This window comes from Chelonoidis abingdonii, chromosome 10, assembly GCF_003597395.2.
Source record: "Chelonoidis abingdonii isolate Lonesome George chromosome 10, CheloAbing_2.0, whole genome shotgun sequence".
Classification (NCBI taxonomy): Eukaryota; Metazoa; Chordata; order Testudines; family Testudinidae; genus Chelonoidis; species Chelonoidis abingdonii.
The window spans coordinates 2,310,144-2,330,592 of record NC_133778.1 but is presented as its reverse complement, the minus strand read 5'-3'; the positions used below and the strand labels follow the sequence as shown (position 1 = coordinate 2,330,592).

At 43.2% G+C, this 20,449-nt stretch overlaps 1 protein-coding gene across 2 annotated transcripts in view; it reads left to right on the top strand.

The window, feature by feature from the left end:
* NDUFA10 (NADH:ubiquinone oxidoreductase subunit A10) overlaps nucleotides 1–20,449 on the top strand; it is a 57,591-nt gene that overhangs the window by 1,127 nt on the left and 36,015 nt on the right. The window contains exons 3-7 of one of the 2 annotated variants that reach the window (XM_075069868.1): nucleotides 2,626–2,794; nucleotides 3,444–3,659; nucleotides 5,005–5,091; nucleotides 11,960–12,081; nucleotides 16,422–16,501. In XM_075069868.1, the coding sequence (XP_074925969.1) occupies nucleotides 2,626–2,794; nucleotides 3,444–3,659; nucleotides 5,005–5,091; nucleotides 11,960–12,081; nucleotides 16,422–16,501 (674 nt within the window). Of the gene's footprint in view, nucleotides 1–2,487; nucleotides 2,795–3,443; nucleotides 3,660–5,004; nucleotides 5,092–11,959; nucleotides 12,082–16,421; nucleotides 16,502–20,449 lie in introns of those variants that run through there. The other variant, XM_075069867.1, reaches the window with a different exon arrangement.

Genomic DNA, 20,449 nt, shown 5'->3' with positions numbered 1-20,449 from the left:
ATGATGAGAAAACTCGTGATCTTTTACTAAGCTCAGTGTGGGACAAGCAGAACATTATGAGACTGTGTGGGTTGATCCCTTCAGTCTAATTGTAAATTTCTGAACGTGGACATGGTGTTGCACAGAATATGATCGCTTACATAGCACTAGCATAGCAATGTAGCTATATTATATGGACTGGATAGAAACTGGTTAACTGACAAATTACAAAGTAATTGTATGTGAGGAATCATCATCCAATATGAGTATTTTTAGCAGGTCCTCCTGATTCTGTTCAATAGCTTTTTTTAGTGGCCTGGGAGAAATTTAAAATCATTGTTGGTAAAGTTTGCAGATGTTCTTTTTTATTGGTTGAGTGGTAAACAATGATAGGGACTGTGTCAGTTATACAGAGTAATCTAGATTCATTGGAAAAGGGCTCGGTTGAAGAATACATGTTTTAGAACAGCCATATGAAGTGTTGCACCTCTAGAAACAAAAAGTGTAGGTCACAATTACAAGATAAAGGGTACTGTATCCTGGAATGCATTGATTCTGAAAGGTACTTATGGATCATGGTAGATAACGAATTGAACAAGAGTTCCCAGTGAAGTGCTATAGCTCAGGGTAAAGATGATCCTTTGATGTGTAAACAGGGGAATAGTGGGAATATGGAGGTGATATTACTAGAGCCCTGAGTGGATACACAAATGTGTATCCGCAGCCAATCTGCTATCTGCGAAAATTATTTGCGGATATCCATGGATTTGCAGGGCTCTACACTGGGGGCCGGGCTGAGGCTCCCACGCATCACCTTGCTGGAGTCCGGTCGGTGAGAGCTGCAGGCAGCTCTAGGAAGCCAGTGTGGAGTCACGAACCCTCCATCTGCCCTCGGCTGGGTGGGGATCCTGGGGGGCAGAAACATGGCTGGGGATTGCCCTCAGGTCCCCCTCCCCACCGCACCGCGGGCAGGTGAAGGGTCCACAACAGCTCCATGGCTGGGCTTCATGCTGGCCTGGGAGCGGGAGACGTGTGGAACTGCCCAGGGGCTTTTCAGTCCCCCCACCGAGGGCAGGTGGAGAGACTCAGGCTTCCCCCGGCTGCCCACCCAGCTCTTAATTGTGGCCAGGCTGCGGCTCCCAGCCATTCCCCCCCCCCCCGCCCCCGACCGGAGGCGGGTCTGGGAGAGCCACGCTGGCAGCTGTGGGGAGCCACGGCAGAGCTTCCACCTGCCCTGGGGGGCCTGCGCAGCCCACAGGCAGTGTCCCAGCCTCCCGCTCAGGGCAAGTGGAGAGACCCATGCTCCCCACAGCTGCCAGCATGGTTCTCCCAGACCTGGCCTGGGCGGTGGCTCAGAGCCACAGCCTGGCCACGATAAGAGCTGGATGGGCAGCTGGGCAGAGCCGCGGCAGACCCTCCATCTGCCTTGGGCAGGGGGCCCGAGCAGCCCCTCGCCCAGTGTCCCTGTGCCCCAGACTCCCGCCCAGGGCAGGTGGAGGATCTGTGCTGCAGTTCCTCATAGCTGCCCGCCCGACTCTTACAATCAGAGCCCTGCGTGGATACAAAACTTGTATTCGCATCCGCACTGCTATCTGCAGAAATGGTCCATGAATATAAAGTGGATACTCATGGACTCTGTATGTAATACCAATGAGAGCATTACTAGAATGCTGTGTCCAGTCTTGATGTCCACACTTCAAATGGGAACTGGAAAAATTGGAATGAGTTCAGACAAGAACTCCAAGAATCATTAGAGATCTGAAAACCTGCCTTACAATGAGAGACTAAAGAAACTCAATCTATTTAGTTTATCCAAAGAAAGGTTAAGAGGTGACTTGATCATTGTCTGCAGGTATCAACACGGAGAAGCAATTTTTGGTAATAGATGGTCCTTTAATCCTAGCAGAAAAAGGCACATAAGGAGATCCAATGGTTGGAAGTTGGAGCTTGACAATTTTGGAGTAGAAATTGGGAACAAATGTTTAACAGTGAAGGCAATTAACTATTAGAAGAGCTTACATAAGGATGTGGTGGTTTCTCCATTGCTTGAAATCTTTAAAACAATCTGTATGTCTTTCTGAAATATATGCTATGCTCAACAGATGCAGAAATTACTGTGTGAGGTTCTATGGTCTGGTAAGCAGAAGATTCGACAAGATGATCAGGATAGTCTCTTCTGGCCTGAGTAGTGGATGTAGATATGTATAAAATTAATAGTAAATAAATTGTCCCTTAAAATAAGTCATTAAAGATCTTTGGCACTTTTTAGACGAGAGATATCAATCCTTTTCTTCTAGCCAAGTTGTGTTTTGTGGTAACATGTTCACTCACTTTAAATCACTCATGATTTCTATTAGATAGTATTTTCTTCACTTCCTGGATTACGCTACAGTTAAACAAATTTAATCATTTAATAGATCCTGATTCCACAGTCAGGTCTGCAGGGTAGATGGTTGTACTCTCATGGTTCTGATTACAAGATCAGATCCTAAACGCTCCAAGGCCTTTAATTGTGTTAGGTGCTATACACACTAATATAGGCATTGATCCTGATTGGGGCCTCTGAGACCTGATTATATTAATATAAATATTATGTTAAAATCAACAACTTGAATACATTAGCTTGGTTGTTGTGTTTTCTTGCAGGCAAATATTCACGTGAGCGCTCAGCAGAAGTTGCGGTATGGCTGGTTGGCTTATATGCTGGGAGAGAGATCTACTAAAAAGTTCAATAAATACAGCAAAATCTTTACTGTGGATGGCAACTTATCTTCTGGGAAGGGCAAACTTGCACAACAAATAGCAGAAAAGCTAGGTATGGCTGACTCTTTTTCTGTCCTCTAATATTTTATGGAACATAACACATTGCAATCCTTGTACAAGCAAAGGCATTGATTCATCAAGTATCAGTGGTTTGGGGTAGCTTGAATAGTTCTTTGCTGCTGCAGTTAATATAGTGGTTTGACTGGCAGTGAGAATACCAAATATATGGCAAACTGAGATTTCTGAATGTCACGTTTTCCAAATGTGTGGGCAATTGTAGGGGTGTTGATGGAAGAAATCCTGGTCCTAAGGAAGTCAGTGGAAGTTTTCTCAGTAGGTTGTCTGAGGTTACACTGCAGTAAGGATGTTCTCTCAGCAATAGATTGGGGTTATAAGAAGGATGGACAGGGAACCAGCTGCTCAGAACAACAGTTTAGAGGCCATTTTGAAGAAGGAACTAAAAACTGAAAGATATTGTTTTTAACTTGATTGTGCATCTCTAATCATAATGGCATGACGAAATTCATTGGAGAACGTTGTGTAGTAATATTTTACTTATAGCTTGTGGAGATGAGTTATAAATCTGTAAATAAAATAACTTCACTTTAAACTACAGTTTTAAAAATAACTAAAATGAATGGGAAATGTCCAGTTTAAACCAAAGTAAACAACTTTATGATCTTGATTCCTCTTTGTCTCAGGTATGCAATATTTCCCAGAAGCAGATGTGCATTATTTGGACAGGGTTACAGGAGATGGAACGCTATTGGATGAGAAATTTAATGGCCATTGTAGTCTAGAGAAATTTTACAATGATCCTAAATGTCCTGATGGAAATTCATATCGCCTACAAGCCTGGTTGTACAGTAACCGTGTTTTGCAGTATTCCGACGCACTGGAGCTCCTCTTGTCTACAGGTTAAGTTTTTTGTTTCTAAATTAATTGGTGAATTTGGATTCTAGAGTTGCTAAAATGATTAAACTGCCTTTAACAGTTTGACTGCCCCCCATAGCTATATTTTAAAATATAAAATCTCTTTATTCCATTAGTTTTTGAATAGTCCTTTTTATAAAGTAGTGTTTAAAAATAAGAAACCATGTGAATTATTAAAAAACGAAGTAACAGTTTGATTGTTAAGAAAACATTCTGAATGTAAACAGTGCTATTTTTTATTATGCCTGTCTAAAAGGCATCATGCTGTGATGGTGAGCTTCATTAGCTCTTTCAGGGGGAGAGCAGAGTCAGGTTGGTAATCTGTCAAGTCGGCTTGGCGGAATTTTCCAAAGGGAACTGCACTTAGACCTGTTAGTGTGGCTTTTTGAATATAATCATTAAGGTGGCACAGTTAAAATCAAAGTCCAAAAATACATAACTCAAATTGTACAGTCATCTTTCAGGATAAAAATGCACATTGCCTTGTAAGGGTCCATACCTGTGGCCACTCTGTGTCTAAGCAGAATTGATCTGGAAGCTTAAGGGGCGGGAAAGTGGTTTTTCTAACATTCAGTCCTGCAAGCTTGACCTGGAACCTGAAAGTTAAGCTGTGGTGTTTCTGGCTCACACATCACCAAGATTACAGATTCTGTGCTGATGTGTAAGCCAGAAAAAAAAATCTCTCTCTCTTTTCTATAGCTGTGTCAGATTTGCCTCGTTAACAGGGATAAAAATTAACAATCTTATTGTAATCATTGTAAAGTAAGCAAATGAGAGGAACAGATTGGTTAGGTAAGAAGTTACTATTTCCATAGCCACTTTTGTACCCTAACTATACTTTAAGGTTCCAGCAGCAGCATTAACTCAGCCATCTTGCGCCTGCTATGTTTGTTCCATGTATTTCTAGGGTAGCCCTCACTGTAGGTATCTGAGTGTATCTTTCCTATAAGGGGGAACAATAATATCCTTGCCTTCACATTGACAAACTACATTTCAGATGGGATCTCCTCATGATGTGTTGCTTATTGCATCATTGGAAGGTATTTGGATATTATGGTGATAGGTGTGCTATAAAAACCTGTATAGAATTGATCAATTGGTACGTTCAGTAGTGCTAGAGATGTGTGTTCATTTGATATTGATAACGTATGCCTGATATTATGTTGAGGGGTGAAATCTCTACTCTTTTGGTACGTTAGCTTGCCCAGAGAAGAGTATGTAGCTGTGAGAGCCTGACTGTTGCTTATTATCTAATAGAGATGACTTGAGATGTTGTTGCCGCATAGTTTTATTGAGCCGTTCATGATTAGAACCTGTTTGTAATCATAGGACAAGGTGTAGTGATGGAACGCTCCGTCTACAGCGACTTTGTGTTCATGGAGGCGATGTTTCAACAAGGCTATATCCACAAAAGATGTAAGTCCTTATCTGCAAAAAGGAAATGTAATTTGTAACACTGTCTGAGGAATATGGTGGCCATGTAAACAGATGGAAAGGCAGTAAGTCTGAATCCTTAATGTCTGAAGGTGTCACTTAGCCAGTGGGCCATGCTACTAACCTGTGCACCAAGGAACTCTCTAGCTGCAGAATTCCAGTCCCTTTTCTTCGGTTTTATTTCTTTAACATTAAAGTTGTTGAACACAAGTTCCTCCTATCAATTATGTTCTTTTCCCTGATTCAGGAATATCTGCAGAAGCACTCCTGCTCCTTGCAACTCTCCCCCTAATTGTCTCTTGCTACCTTTAATGAGGACCAGGTGATCTTCAAGCTATTACCTGATCTCTGGCCACATAACACCAGCTAGGAGATAGCTGATTAGGGCTAGGCCCAATGCCATTTAAAGGGCAAACCATCTTGTGATGCTGTTTAAAGGTATTTTTAACAGATAAAACAAAGTTATTTCTACAATCTTTTTAATGGTTACCTAAGCCTCTTAATCTGTGGTGTGATGTTCTTCTACGTTTCCTTTCACACTTCTTATCACAACATCTGAGTGTATATAGGGTGTAGTTCTCCTGTGGTTATCACCTTAGTCTTGTCTGGATTCAGTGATACTATAATTTTTTGTTCTTTCATTAAATCATAATCTGTTGCTATGGAAATAGTCCTTGAGTAAAACTGCAAGGGAAAGAGGGCAGATTAGGATGCAGAGCTAACTTGGTGATCAGCAGGCAGGAGAAAGATACAATACAATATTATTAAATCTACACTCTCGCACAGATAGGAATAAAGCTCAGGTGTTCCTGGCTCCCAGCTCTCTGCTCGGTGGACTTGACCATGCTGCATCTGGTGCCTGCCTTCCCTGCCCCTAGTGGAGTTATTGAGATGCTTCAACTCAGAAGTTGAGCTAACAGCAAGAATTTTTTCTATAAGATGGAGATTTATCAGTTGGAAGGGATAGAGGAGGAGAAAGACTTGAATGTATTGGTTGATCTCAGGATGACTATGCGCTGCCAGTGTGATTCAGCTGTGAAAAAGGCTAAGGCAGTGCTAGGATGCATCAGGCGCAGTAGTACCAGTAGAGACAGGGAAGCGTTAGCATCATTATACAAGGCACTGGTCAGACTTCATCTGGAATATTGTGTCTAAGAGAGATGAATTCAAACTGGAACAGGTGCAGAGAAGAGCTGCTAGGATGATCGGAGGACTGGAAAACCTGCCTTATTGGAGGAGACTTAAAGAGCTTGGTTTTTTTAGCTTAACTAAACGAAGGCTGAGGGGAGATATGATTGCTCTCTGTAAATACATCAGAAGGATAAATACTAGGGAGGGGAGGAGTTATTTAAGTTAAGCACCAATGTGGACACAAGAATAAATGGCTATAAACTGGACATCTGAAGGTTTAGTCTTGAAATTAGATGGTTTCTAACCATCAGAGGATTGAAGTTCTGGAACAGCCTTCCAAGGGGAGCAGTGAGGGGGAAAAAACCTAACTGGTGTCAAGACTGAGCTTGATAAGTTTATGGAGGGGATGGTAAGATGAGACTGCGTACAAGCTCATTGTAGGCAATCTGTGACTGCTAGCAGCAAAGATCTCCAGCGCCCAGTGATGGGACATTAGATGGGGAGGGCTCTGAGTTACTACAGATAATTCTTTCCCAGATGCGTCTCTGGTGGGTTTTGCCCACATGCTCAGGGTCTAACCAATTGCCATGTTTTGGTTCGAGAAGGAATTTTCCCCTGGGTCAGATTGGCACAGACCCTGAGGGGTTTTCGCCTTCCTATGGAGCATGGGTCACTTGGAGGTTTAAACTAATGTAAATAGTGGATCCTCTGTCACTTGAAGTCTTTAAATCATGATTTGAGTACTTCAGTAACTCAGCCAGAGGTTAGGGATCTATTACAGGAGTGGGTGGGTGAGGTTCCATGGCCTGCAATGTGCAGGCGGTTAGACTAGATGATCTTGATGGTCCCTTCTGGTTTTAAAGATTGAGTCTATGAGAAGTGAGGCAGCTTCTTGAGCCATGCAGGAGTATTTCATACCAGCTGAAAATGGTCCTTAGAAGCTTCAATGGGGAGCTCATGGGCTACTGAAAGATTCAGAAGTCTGTAGAAATGACTCAAACGAAGCATAAAACCTTTCTCAAAATCAGTTGTTTTTGCATGGTTGTTTTTGTCAAGTACAGGTAGATAAGGCCGTTTGGAGTTTGTTTCTGGGGTGATGTTTCAGAACAGTTAAACATTTTTCAGAAAGTGAAAAATCCTTGTCTGTCTTACCTTGTATGTTTCAAATGTCTTGTCTGGTTCATGTTGGATTTAGTTAAAAACAAAATCACCTGTTGCAAGAGACTACTGTCACATTATAGGGTTCAGTCCAGACCAGTGCAGAGTTGTCACCTCTTACCTGTAACACTGAGTGCCTCACAATGTTTTGCTATCATAGTTCCCATGCATGCAGGTCACACTCCAAAGTGACTGTGTACTAGACCAGAGGCTCTGAAACGGGGAGGCACGGAATGTATTCTGGTGCACGTGTGTGTGTCTGAGAAGCTTTGGGTGGGGAAAAACGTACTGTGTATGTTTCACCCACAGCAATGAGTAACTCTTCAGGTTTGAGGGGGATAGGGCATCCATCTTAGACCCTGGCAGCTGTTCAATATGCTGCCCTTACTTCTCTGCTGCTGCTGGTGGCAGTACTGCCTTCAGAGCTGAGTGTCTGGCCAGCAGCAGCCACTCTCTGGCCGCCCACCTCTGAAGGCAGCACAAGAATAAGCGTTGCAGTGCTGTGACCCTCCCACAGTAGGCTTGCAATCTCCTTTTTGGTCAGGACCCCAAGTTTGAGAAACACTGCTCTGTATACTTAAATGGCTCTCTTTGAATCAGTGCCTTACTGTTTTTAATATATAGTGAGAGTTGAAGGTCCCATCGTTCTCAGCTTGTAAGAGCTGTATTTTCTTGTATCTGTCTAGTGATGGATGCCAACGATGGCTTCTGTCCTTCTTTATATCACCAAAAGTTCCATTGTTTCAAGAGGCATGATAATACTCAGGGTGCTTTTCTCTTCCTGTGAGTGTCCTATCCCCCTGCTGATCTCCATGTAAATGCAGCTTCCATTGTTTCTGGTCACACCTAGCTTAATTTACATAGCTGTGACATTCCCTCCTGTCTGGGTGGGAACTGTTCTTTCCTTTCTTCAGCCACATGCTTTAAAACATAATATTGAGTATCCATAATTCCTTCTGTAGTGTTAATATATACATTTCACAGTGATATGAATCACCAGTGTGGCATTATCTTTGAAAGAAAACCTCACTCTGTACGCTTACATTACAGTAATGTTGTATGCAATTAGTTGATTCAGTTGCTTACCACTTGAGGTTCAGCCCCCTATCTTTATAGATCAGTAAACCGTTGAAATGAATTCTTTGAGACCAAGCTTCTCTCTCCTGTTAGGTGTAGATGCCACTTACTAGTGTGAGGTTTGCCTCCATCCCTCATTAGCTTGATTCCTGTTTGCTGCTTATATGTATAATTGAGGAAAATGCACATTCCTTTGGGCATGGCTACACTTGCAGATGTAGAAAGCTGTGAGTTAAACCAGCCCTCAGAGAGCGCAGTGGGGAAAGCGCTGCAGTGTGTCCACACTGTCAGATTCGAGTGGCCACGCCTGTGTGCATTAGCAGCTCTTGCAGTGCCACAGAGAACAGTTCATTGTGGTAGCTATCCTAGCATGCAAGAGGCTGCAGCGTGTTTTTCAAATTGGGGGGGGGTGAGATGGAGTGGACAAGGAGTGTGTTGTGTGTATGTGGGGGGAGAAGGAGTGGGTTTTTGGAGGGCTGAGAGTATGTCAGCATGCTGTCTTGTAAGTTCAGTCAGCAGCAGACCTCCCTCCCCCCACCTCTCTCTCCCACACTCACAGCAAGCAACTTTCCACACTAATGGTTGCTTTGTCCCAGAGCTTTGAAAGGGCATATCCACATTCCTGCAGCCGATTCCAAAACAATGGGAAGAGTGGCCACTTGACTTAAGGGGATTATGGGACGTTTCCGGAGGCCGATCACAGGGCTGTAATGCAACACCTTGTTCACACTGACGCTGGGGCATTTTAGCCGAGGTGCAGCAAGTGTTATGCTTCTCATGGAGGTGGATGACCAGGAGTGCTCCAGCTGCAGAGTCCGGGTGCTCTAAGTGCCTTGCCAGTGTGGACGGGTCGTGAGTTAGGGCTCCCGGGACTGCTTTAATGCGCTCTAACTTGCAAATGTCGCCAAGCCCATATTTTAGGATCGACCTGTTTAACAACTTACCTTACATACCTGGCTTAAAAATATTTTAGTTAACATTCCTGCATGTGTCCATATTTCTTTATACCCGACATGTACATACATGATACAAAGTGATACCTCAAAAGGCATATTATTATTACAATAGTGTGTGAAGTGTGAATACAGGGGTGCTTAGTGTCACAACCACAGAGGAGAAATTTAATGCAGAACAGATTTGTATGGAGGAATTTTGTGGAGAAAGGTGTGTTTTAAAATAAGGCTTATAATAGAAAGTCACAGCCCACTGTGTTGTTCATGCAAACAGCTCAGGAACCTTAGAACAATAACTTCTTGTTTTAGGAACACACCCTTGTGCATAAATCTTCCATTTTAGGAAACAACTAATCTGTTAGGAAACACCCAGCAATACTGATATCCTCAAACAACATATAGTGTACTAACCATAAATACGGACATCCCAGTAGAGACAATGACAGTGTTTTATCGGTGGTGCTAAAGATCATCTTGCAAATCTGGAAATCTCTCCCAACTATTTGGATTAGAACACAATAAAATATATGTAGCCAAATTTACCCTTAATTTCCACAGGCTTCATTGGAAAGGCACTAAAGCTGAATTTAACGGAGGCATTCTAGGCTACAGTTGAAAAAGCTACTGCAGAAGAAAAAATTTTCATAGAAATCTGTTCATGGATGGTTATTTCTGGTTGTGCCCAGAGAGCTCGGTCGTGGTTTGAGTGAAGGGGGAGGGTCGCAGACTCCAGCCCGAGCCTGAACATCTACACTGCGGTTAAACAGTGCTATAGCCCGAGCCCCACAAGCGTGAGTCAGCTGACCCAGGCCAGCCGCGGGTGTTTAATTGCAGTGGAGACGTACCCAGGGGGTCTTTCTTTACTGCAAGCTGAATCTGGGTTTTAACTAGTCGTCCTCCACCCCACCATCCACGCAGGAAAAACCAAGTTTTGGAGGTGTTTTAAGCCCAGGCTAATTTACTTGACAGAGTCTGCGCATTAGAGCCTAGGTTCCACTTCAACTCTGGCAGGAATCCACCAATTTTGCTGTGAGGATGCAGGCAAGATCATTCAAGTGTAGATAATTCTCCCATGCCTTCCCACAACTCTTTGCAAGGTACAGAGAGATTCTCCCACAACTGCCTTGGAAAGAACCCTAAAGCTTCTTTGCACAAAGAGCCCTGGGCTATGTCCCCAGAGCTGCATAGGGAAGTGTAGAAACTCTGAGGGCACAATATGGCTGTGTGGGAATGCTTACACCTGGACTAAGCTAGCTCAGGTGCCTAGATCTGGTGGTGATTACCCAGGTTAACGTCTTTACCGATGAGAGAGCCCAGAGCTGTTGGGAAAGTAGCAGTAGTGCAGCAGTTCTCAACCCAGCGGCGTGTGGACTGCATGCTGCCCGATTAGCTCAAAGCTGCAAACCAGCTCAGCTGTGTGATGAAGGCAGGCTTGTGTGCTGGGGTCCGAGAGGTTCCCGCCTGCCTGGTGCAGAGTGGACCAGACTGCCCCAGCACAGTTGGGTTGGGGCCTGCGCAGCTGCCCGGCCCCGCAAAGTCCAGGGTTCGGGGCAGCCAGCCGGTGCTGTGGCCCAGGTAACACATTGTGGGACGCATATGCAGCCAATAACGTGTGATAAGTTGAGAACCACTGTAGCAGAGTGTCTGGGGGCTCCACGGACTGTAGTGGGAGGGAGCACTGAGCTCGCAGATCAGTGCACTCAGATGCTGGGCACCCCAACAATATTCTTGTTCTTCTGAGGTGTGTGTTGGTAATTCCTTCTTTTCTTCTCTTGACTCCTGAGAATCCATGATTCTTTCTAGAACCCCCTTTGCCCCGCCTCCATGTTCTCAGTGGATGCAGCTCTCTTCATACTGTGGCTATTGGAAGTAGCAGCCTGCTGCCTTTAGGCAGTGTCTACAGCTGCCTCTCTGCCCGTGCCCTCTGCTGTTTCTATAAGAACCTACCTGTGCAGGTTGGGGGAAGGATCACTTTTCTGCAAGCTCATGAAAGGAGGGAGCATTGGAGGCAAAAGGGCTAATGCAAAATAATTAAAGGGAACTGGAATTTGTGGCTTGTTAGGCTGAGACTGTTCCTGTTAAGAACAATGACCTCAGTGACTCTGGCAACATTTAAGTCAGAATAAACTACCCTATAATGTAATAGTGGCATATGAAAGACTAATATTTGTTGCTTATTTTCTATTTCTGTAAGGCTCTTTCAGCTTTAAATTTGCTAAATCCCCTTGTCTGGGGGAAAACCCCAACCTGAACTGTGTATTCCGGCTGAAATCTTTGCAGGAAGATAAGACTTCATAAACACTTCTACTGAGCAAACAGACTTCTCTGAAAGTAAAATGCAGTTACAAATGCTGACGGAATCCTTTCAAGAGGCTATATGGATCATTTACCTGGGGGGTGGGATGATGGTGATCAAAATTAAACTGTTTCTTTTCTGTTTGTTCTTGAGCTTCATTACATACATAGAAATACGTAACTGTCTCTTATTCTCCGATTTAAGGAATTCCCTGCTTTGTTTTGGTTTTTTTCAGGTGTTAATCACTATAATGAAGTCAAGGGTATCAGTATCTGTGAATTCCTGCCACCTCATTTGGTGATCTATATTGATGTACCAGTCTCAGAGATACAGAAAAGGATCCAAGAGAAAGGAAAGGTAATTCTAGCTGTTAACTTGCTTTTTTGTGTTAAAATGTCTTGATCAGGGCCTTGTGTATGAACCCTCTGTGGTAATTCAGCCTCCCAGTCCCAGACCTGGACTTTAGCGTCCACCACCTGGTCCTGTCCCAAACCTGGACTTTTGCGTCCAAAATCTGGGGGCTTACCTGAAACTCCCCCAAGCTCACTACCAGCTTGGATATTCTCGCTGCCACCAGATCAGGAATTGATGGGGCCTGATCCCCCCTTTCCTCTCTCTGGTGTCCCCAACCCTTCCTTGGGGGAACCCAGATCAAATCTTGGAGCTAAAAGCAGGGGGAAACCCGCTCCCCCCCCTCCTTCCCAGGCTGTCGCCACAAAACCGGTTTCTCTGCTCCAAGAGATAATGCGTTCTCTGCCCTCCAGAACAATTGAGAATGAAAAGAATACAACAGCTTGGCTTTGCCTTTCCCGCTGCCTGCCCTCCGGAGGAGACAGATACTATCAGAGGTGACCTCTTTTCTCTCTCCCGTAGCCTGCTCTTCCCTGAAACAATAGGAAAATGCCACAGCACTGCTTTCCCTTCCCTTTGCCCTCCCCAGGAAAAGCAACTCCACAGTTTTAAAGAAAATTTATATAAAAAAAAAAAGAAAATATAAAACAATAACTTGCATTAAGAAACTCAATACAGGCTCTTGGCTTAAGAAAAAAAAAATAACTAAGAAGAAAACAGTCTGATTTTAAAAGATACGCCCAATTAAAACCAGATCCAAATCAACATAACATTGAATACACACAAAGATCATCAATACGCCGAATTAACTTTGCGTCTCCGCGTTGGTACTGTACGAGATGTTTAGAAGAAACTTTAAGATAAAGATTGGAGTTTAGGAAGGAAACCTTGTACTCACTGGAGCCGAAAAACAAAAAAGACCAGCCATCCACATGCTATCGTACAACCCAAGCTCCCTCACAAGCCGAATTGCTTTGGGGTTCCTTGTACTCACAACTTTTTGGTACTAGATATGTAAAAAAGAAAGGAGTTGGAAGAAACCTTGTTTACTCACAGCCGACTGAAAACAAAAAAAGAACCCGAGTATACAAATTCCTCCGCCCTAGACTTTAAACAATCCAGTTCTCTGATTGGTCCTCTGGTCAGGTGTTTGGTTACACTTTCCAGGTAAAAGAACCTTAACCCTTACCTTACCTATCTGTTTATGACACCCTCTGCTGCAGAATTGTGCTCCAGAATCTCAAGTTTCATTTTTAATTTTTTTTTAAATTGTTTTATCCTCTTATGAAGAAAACCTTCAGAAACGTTTGGAGTCCCATCAGTGAGGTTCTTTCTTCCTGGGCATGCACTTGGCCTGACACGTCAGCTCAGACAGGTGAATTACTCTTGACTATATCCACGGGAAACTACTGCTGCCACAGAAAGTTGACTGACTTAAAATGTCTGCTTTGCAAACTCTTTTGGCTGGAATTTTCCAAGGAGCCCAGGGGAATTAGATGCCTGAGTTCTATTGGAATTCCTGGCCTTCACTGCTAATCATTTTAGTACAAACATCCTGCTCTGACTGGGCTTATCCCAAAAGTCTTAGCAGCCTCTCCACTCAACTGCAACCTCCCCTTTTGACAACCCTTAGCGTGCAGTTATATATTGTCAGCATATGGTCGGTGTAAAACGAATGGAGCTACTGTACTGATTGCTATTAACTTTCATGTGTGATTCAGTAAAAATCTTTTTTTTTTTTAATATTTAAATGAAATTGCAATAGATGTTTCCACATGCTGCAGAAACCAGAGGCTGGTTCTTAAGTTCAGCTCATTGCAGAGTACACAGAGACTTGGCTATTATTTCAATTATTCATTGTAACATAGAAATGATTTCACTTCCTAGTCTGAGATTTTGGTGCCTGAACTCTCCTGAAACTCGAATATTCTGTGAAACTCAAGGATGTTCTCCCTTTCTTTTCAAAGTCTTCTAAAGGTAGAATAGTTTTTGGGAGAAGAGAGAGAATCTGCCTTTTGTTAACATATGGTACTGAAAGTTTTCTTGAATGCTTTGACTTCTGGTATTCTGTAGCAACATGTTTTAAAATTACCCCTCTGATGGGTCCAGAAAATTGGGTCAGTAATAGTCTGAGAGCAGGAGAGCTTTGGAATGTTCTCCTTTAACAGGTAATCTGAACTAGTTTTCCTCTCCCCTTCCTCCTCTCCCTATGATATTGGGCCATGTATCAATAACTGCTCCCAGATGTGATACAAGAACAAAATGATGTTTACCCTGCACCTTCAGAGGTTACAGGAAATTGGATCTAAGTGAGGAATTTAACCATGAGAAGTCTAATTAATAATAATAATAATAAAAAAAGCCTTTTATTCAGATATCTACAAACTTTTGACCACATCTGTTTTCCAAAGCCCTTTGTGTGTATGTTAGAATATCTGGCAGGGCAGCTTTGTGCTTGGAAATGGCTGTGCTCGCGTCAAAGCAAAGTTGACCATTGTCCAGGAAAGGTGTATATGTAGTGGGAAGAGGGTGTGGGGGGGGAACACACACAGGCAGTTTTTTGTAAAAGCAGCAAAGAGTCTTGTGGCACCTTTTAGACTAACAGACGATTGGGAGCATGAGCTTTCATGGGTGAATACCCACTTCGTCGGATGCTCATGCTTCAAAACGTCTATTAGTCTATAAGCTGCCACAAGACTCTTTGCTGCTTTTACAGATCCAGACTAACACGGCTACCCCTCCGATACTAGGCAGTTTTTTATAACTTCACTGTGATAAAATTCTGCTAAGATAGGTTTCTCACTGGCCTGAGTTGCTTTGTATATCATAGTCTTGCACTTCTTTAGTGTAATAAAATGCCCGACAGATATTCAGATCACGACTGGACATTACTCTTTTGTTTAAAGAACAGGATCTTACTTTATGCAGCTGTAATAATGGACCGTTTCTTAACTAGAGGAGAGCTACTCCATTTAAATGAAGCTGCTTTTTTGAATGATACCTTATGAAGCCCCATGAGAGGTTTCTAATTTTTACCTCCCTCTGCTCATCTTGGGGAAAACAGAAGTGGTCTTCTTGACCCTGCAGTCCTTTTTATTCTGGCACAAACTGCTCCTACAATAATATTTTCTCAGAAGTAGAGGCCTTGAAGGGTGAATATATTTATTAATATATCGTTGTTCGTTAGCAGCAGCCCCTGGATCTCTTCTATCTGTTTACGTTAATGGCTTGTAGTTGGCATTAACTGAACAGTAATTAGAGGCTTGGAATAGAAAAGTACCTCTGTGTGCTCAACTAACTGGGGAGCCTGATTCCCCAAGGTGCTGCACTCCATCTCTGACGTGCAGGTGGGGGCATTCTGTACTTCACTGGCAGGATCAGGCTATAAACAGGTAGGGAAAGAGCAGAACAGATCTGCTCTTAAGGGAAGCAGGAAATTATGATGAAACATGCACACAGGAAATCATGATGAAAGAGCTATATAGAGAAACTGATGCTTGTTGTTGATGGGTAACCCCTTGACGGTAGATTTGCAGTCCACTTAACTTATAAGAAAAAGTTCTTCGGCTTTGTATGCTCATCTGCTTGCCTAAAAATTAGGGAGAATTATATTTGGGGTACCTGCTGTAATCATATAATCAATCCTCGAGAGAAGAAATGATGGATAGTTGGCCCATTCTGATTAACGTGCTGAAAGGACCGATGTGGGCAATCCTTTTTTTTCTTTTTCTTTTTTTAATCCGCTGACTATACATAACTTCCTTAAATGTGTAGGTGAGTAGGATTAGTCATCTGTTTGGAAATTAATCTGTCTGGAGCCTGTTCTTGGTTGGTAATTCTGTTTTGTGTAAGCTTAGAAAAATTGAGATCCTCCCACCTTTCATCTCAGCCTGTTAGAGAAGTGTCTCTTTGTGCCTTCTTCAGCAGTGCTTGCCTTTTTCTGTCTTTCCAGACTCTCTCCTATACCAAGAGAATCCTATTCATCTGTATTGTTATTAAAGGAATTGCAAAACAAATACTTTCAGCTTTATGGAGAACATACAGAAAAGTACAGTGAAAAGCTATGATTCTACAGCAGCTGCAACTTATTCCCTTTGCCACATATGTAGCGTTCGATACGTTAATGCAATAATCTGTAATCTCAAATACTGCATATGTTACTTGTAATTTTGAAGTCTTCTTAAATGCATGTGGATGTAAATGACTGTTTGGCTGTTTAATGCAGGAGCTGTGCTTCAACAGATGGTGTGGGAGCCGTGGCTTCTACTTGGGATCTCTGTTTTCTTTTTACGCTGGTACAGATTCCAAATACCCACGTTTCACAGCCTTTTGTTTTCTTTGTTTAGCCCTATGAGAAAAAGGTGTCTCCTGCATACCTCCAGAGCATTGAAGATGTCTACAAGAAATCTTTCCTGCCAGAGATCAGGTTAGCAGCTTAAGCCATTTTGTGTAACACATTTATGCAAAACTATTTGTGCATGTAGAGCTAGAATCGCCACATGTACACTTGATTCAAACTGCTTGTATGTAAAAATCTTCCTTGTATTTTGTTACCATATTAAACTGTGGATGTAGTAAGTTATGCACCTGCACAGTTGGGCCCCTATGCTAGTGCTGAAATTTACCCTTTGAAATTATTCACTGCAGTTACCCTTCATGTCAGGGAACCCTGGCTACCAACATCATAGAATCATAGGACTAGAAGGGACTACAATAGGTCATCTGGTCCAGTCCCCTGCACTCATGTCAGGCCTAAATATTAACTACATCACCCTGACAGGTGTTTGTCGACCCTGCTCTTAAAAATCTCTAATAATGGAGATTCCACAACCTCTCTAGGCAATTTATTCCAGTGCTTAACTACCCTGACAGTTAGGAAGTTTTTCCTAATGTCCAACTGCCCTTGCTGCAGTTTAAGCCCATTGCTGCTTGTCCTATCCTCAGAGGTTAAAGAGAACAATTCCCCTGCTCCTCCTTGTAACAACAACAGTTTTCAAGTACATAAAAGGTTATTTCCCCTCTCTGTCTTCTTTTCTCCAGATTAAACAAACCCAATTTTTTCGATCTTCCCACGTAGGTCATGTTTTCTAGACCTTTAATCATTTTTGTTGCTCTTCTCTGGACTATCTCGAGTTTCACTATGTTAATGTCCAATTGCTTCTAACCTTTTTGATGAAAACTGAAACAAAAATATCATTTAGCACTTCCACCATTTCCATATTTTCTGTTACTGTTCCCCCCTCTCCCCCCAAGGAGTAACAGGGCTAGGCTGTCCTTGGTCTTTCTCTTGCTTCTATTGCATTTGTAGAATGTTTTTACTGTTTGGCTCTAGCTAGTTTAATCTCGTTTTGTGCCTTGATCTTTCTAATTTTGTCCCTACATACTTGTGCTATTTGTTTATATTCATCCTCTGTGATTTGACCTAGTTTCCACTTTCTGTAGGACTCTTTTTTTCTGAGTTTCAGATCATTGAAGATCTCATAGTCTCTTGCCATACTTCGGATCTTTCCTACTCAGTGGGATAGTTCACTCTCGTGCCCTTAATAATGTGTCTTTGAAAAACTGCCAACTCTCTCTTGAACTGTTTTTCCCCTTAGACTTGCTTCAGTGGGCTTAAGGAAGATGAAAGATTTTATTTGAACTTCTAGTTTTCACTAGCTTTCTAAAAGCATAAATTTATTTTGGGGGGGCAGAGTAGTTGCTAATTGTCACTTGAATTGTAACTCAACTGGATTTCAAGACTGAACTCAAATCCTTGTGTGGTAGAAGCATTGAATGTATTACAAAGTTTATGGACCCATAATTTATCGAATCCATAATTTGATGCTTTTCTTCTTAGTATCTCAGAGCACATTGTAAACAACCTCACAACTCCACAGTTGGGTGGAGAAGTATTATCGCATTTTACAGAAGGGTGCACAATAATGCAGAGTTACTGGTTTGCTCACAACCAAGCAGTATGTCAATGATAAAGCAAGGAATAAATCCCAGGATCGGAGATTGCTGTACTCTTTATTCCAGCTATGAGAGATGTGTTCCTTGCCTCTCTTCTAGTGAAACACTGTGGGCATTAGCATCTTGGCTGCTTATCGGGTTGACAAGATATTGTGGACAGCTTATAGAGGTGAAGAGAGCAGTTTCCTAGAGTGGTGTCCAGTAGCTTTATCTCTTCATTGTAGTCTGTGTTTGTGAGGGAAGGGGCATTGCAAGATGAAGAGGAGCGAAGGTGTGCTAATACGATCACCTGCCAGATTTGTTGGGGAAGAATGCTTCCCGCCGCCCCCCCCCCCCCCCCAAAAAAAAAAAAACAAAAAACCCAACCCAACAAAACAAAACAAACGTCTCATGTGGTAGCTCTATAGTTGTCTGTTTTTTAATTTTTATTTTTTTTGGACAACTGATTATTAAAAAAATAGAGGGAGATTTTTACATCCATCTCTTGCTTTAACTCTCTATCCTCCTATCCCCTGTGGCAGCCACTTTCTGAGCAGCCTTCTGTGGCCAGAAAAAGACTCTTTAGTTGATTTTTTTGTGGAGCTCCTGTTAATTGACACTCCTCCCTAACCTGTTAGATTGGATGTGCTCTTCTCTGCAACACTCCTAGCTCTGTCCTGGTAGGAAGGAAGGAAGGAAGGAAGGATCTAGGAACCGAATTTGAGATTGCAGTATGGTAACTCTGAGCAATACCGTGGAGACCATTTGTCCCCATTCCAGTTCTTATAGGAGAGACCCATCAAAATCAAAACTATCTTGTGGGCTAAATTTGCATGAAAGTAGGTGTCTTTGGGGCGATTAACATAGGCCATTTCTACACTACAGGTGCTGTTATGGTGCTGCAGTTACGACTCTGTAGGGTGGACGCTTCCTGCATTGACGGAAGGGGCTTTTCCATCACTGTAACTAATCTGTCTCTGAGCAGTGGTAGCTAGTCGGACAGAAAAATTCTTCTCTTGACCTAGACACACCTACTTAGGTAGACTTAACTGTGGTGCTCTGGGGGATGAATTTTTCACACCCCTGAGCACACTATATTGGTCTAACTTTTAAGTATAGAGCAAGTCGTTCATGGCATGTTGTGGTGTGATGACTCTGGTCAGGAAGGGTAACTTCCAAAGGTCACAAAGCTAATCCGGCTTTGAATTAAAACAAGGTAAGTATCATCAAGCTGGGACTTGGCTTCTAAGTTCCCTCTAAGCTGCGTGGTCAACTGTTAAGCCCTGCACAAGGGCTGAGGGCTGCAGCGGGGGGAGGCGTCTGTCCCGCAGCATGGACCCGCCTCAACCGGGGGAGAGGCGCTGGCACGGACCTGCCGCAGCCGGGAGAGGCGCCTCTGCCCCCTAGCCCAGGTGCTGCTGTGGGGGGAGAGAGCTGCGGGGAGTCCTCTCTCCCTGCTGTAGCTCCCAGACAGTTCATCCCCAGCCCCACCACAGAGCCCGCACCCCCAGCTGGAGCGCCATCTCCACACTCCAACCCTTTGCCCCAGCCCTGAGCCCCTCAGCCCCAGCCCCAGCCCGGAGTCCTCACCTCTCGTACCCCAATCCTCTGCTCCAGCCCTGAGCCCCTCTCCTACACTCCGAATGCTCGGCCTCACTCCCACCACATGAATTTGGGTAAGTGCATCAATATGGAGGTGATGTGTGACACGTCACCTCCATATTGATGCACATACCAAAATTCATTCCACACATGCGTGGGAAAAGTTAGAGTGAATGCTGGTTGGCTTGTATTTACACCTGTTATCTAGTCTCATTGATGTAAGTCAGAACAAACCTTAAGGTGTATAGTCCATCTCTTGTTTTCTTGCTGTGACTCCCAAGATAAATGAGGGTAATTGTGCTGCCAGCAATTGAACTAAATAATTTCATGTCATCGTCTTGAAGCCTAGCTGTCATCTGGGGCTTGAGGTGTTGATGTAGCTAAGGTCAGCTGCCTCCCTTGGTGAGTTCACCCCCATTGATCAGCAGCTAGTGCACAACTGTCAGAACAAAGTTGGAACTAAAGGCTGAAGAGAGAGGATGGGAAACCATAGTACTCTCATCCCTGCGGGCAGAATTGTTTTAATTCACCAGTGAAGAGAAAAATGTTGCATATTCTTTGGATCAGATCAAGCCTCTGAAACATACCATGTTATTTCATTCAGGTTAAATCCAGGTCTAACTGGTCCTGCTGTGATTTCAACTCTTCATCTGTATGTGGTTTAATACACTTGTTAAGCAATCACTGTGCTTGGCATCTCCAGTGTATGGATTTATAACAGCCTGTCAAACTGAAGTTTGTACTCGGTTTCAAAAGAGGACACATCTGTACCTATGACGTTAAAAGTTTTAACATGTATGACACATAAGTTTCACACGGTGATGGAATTCATCAGTAG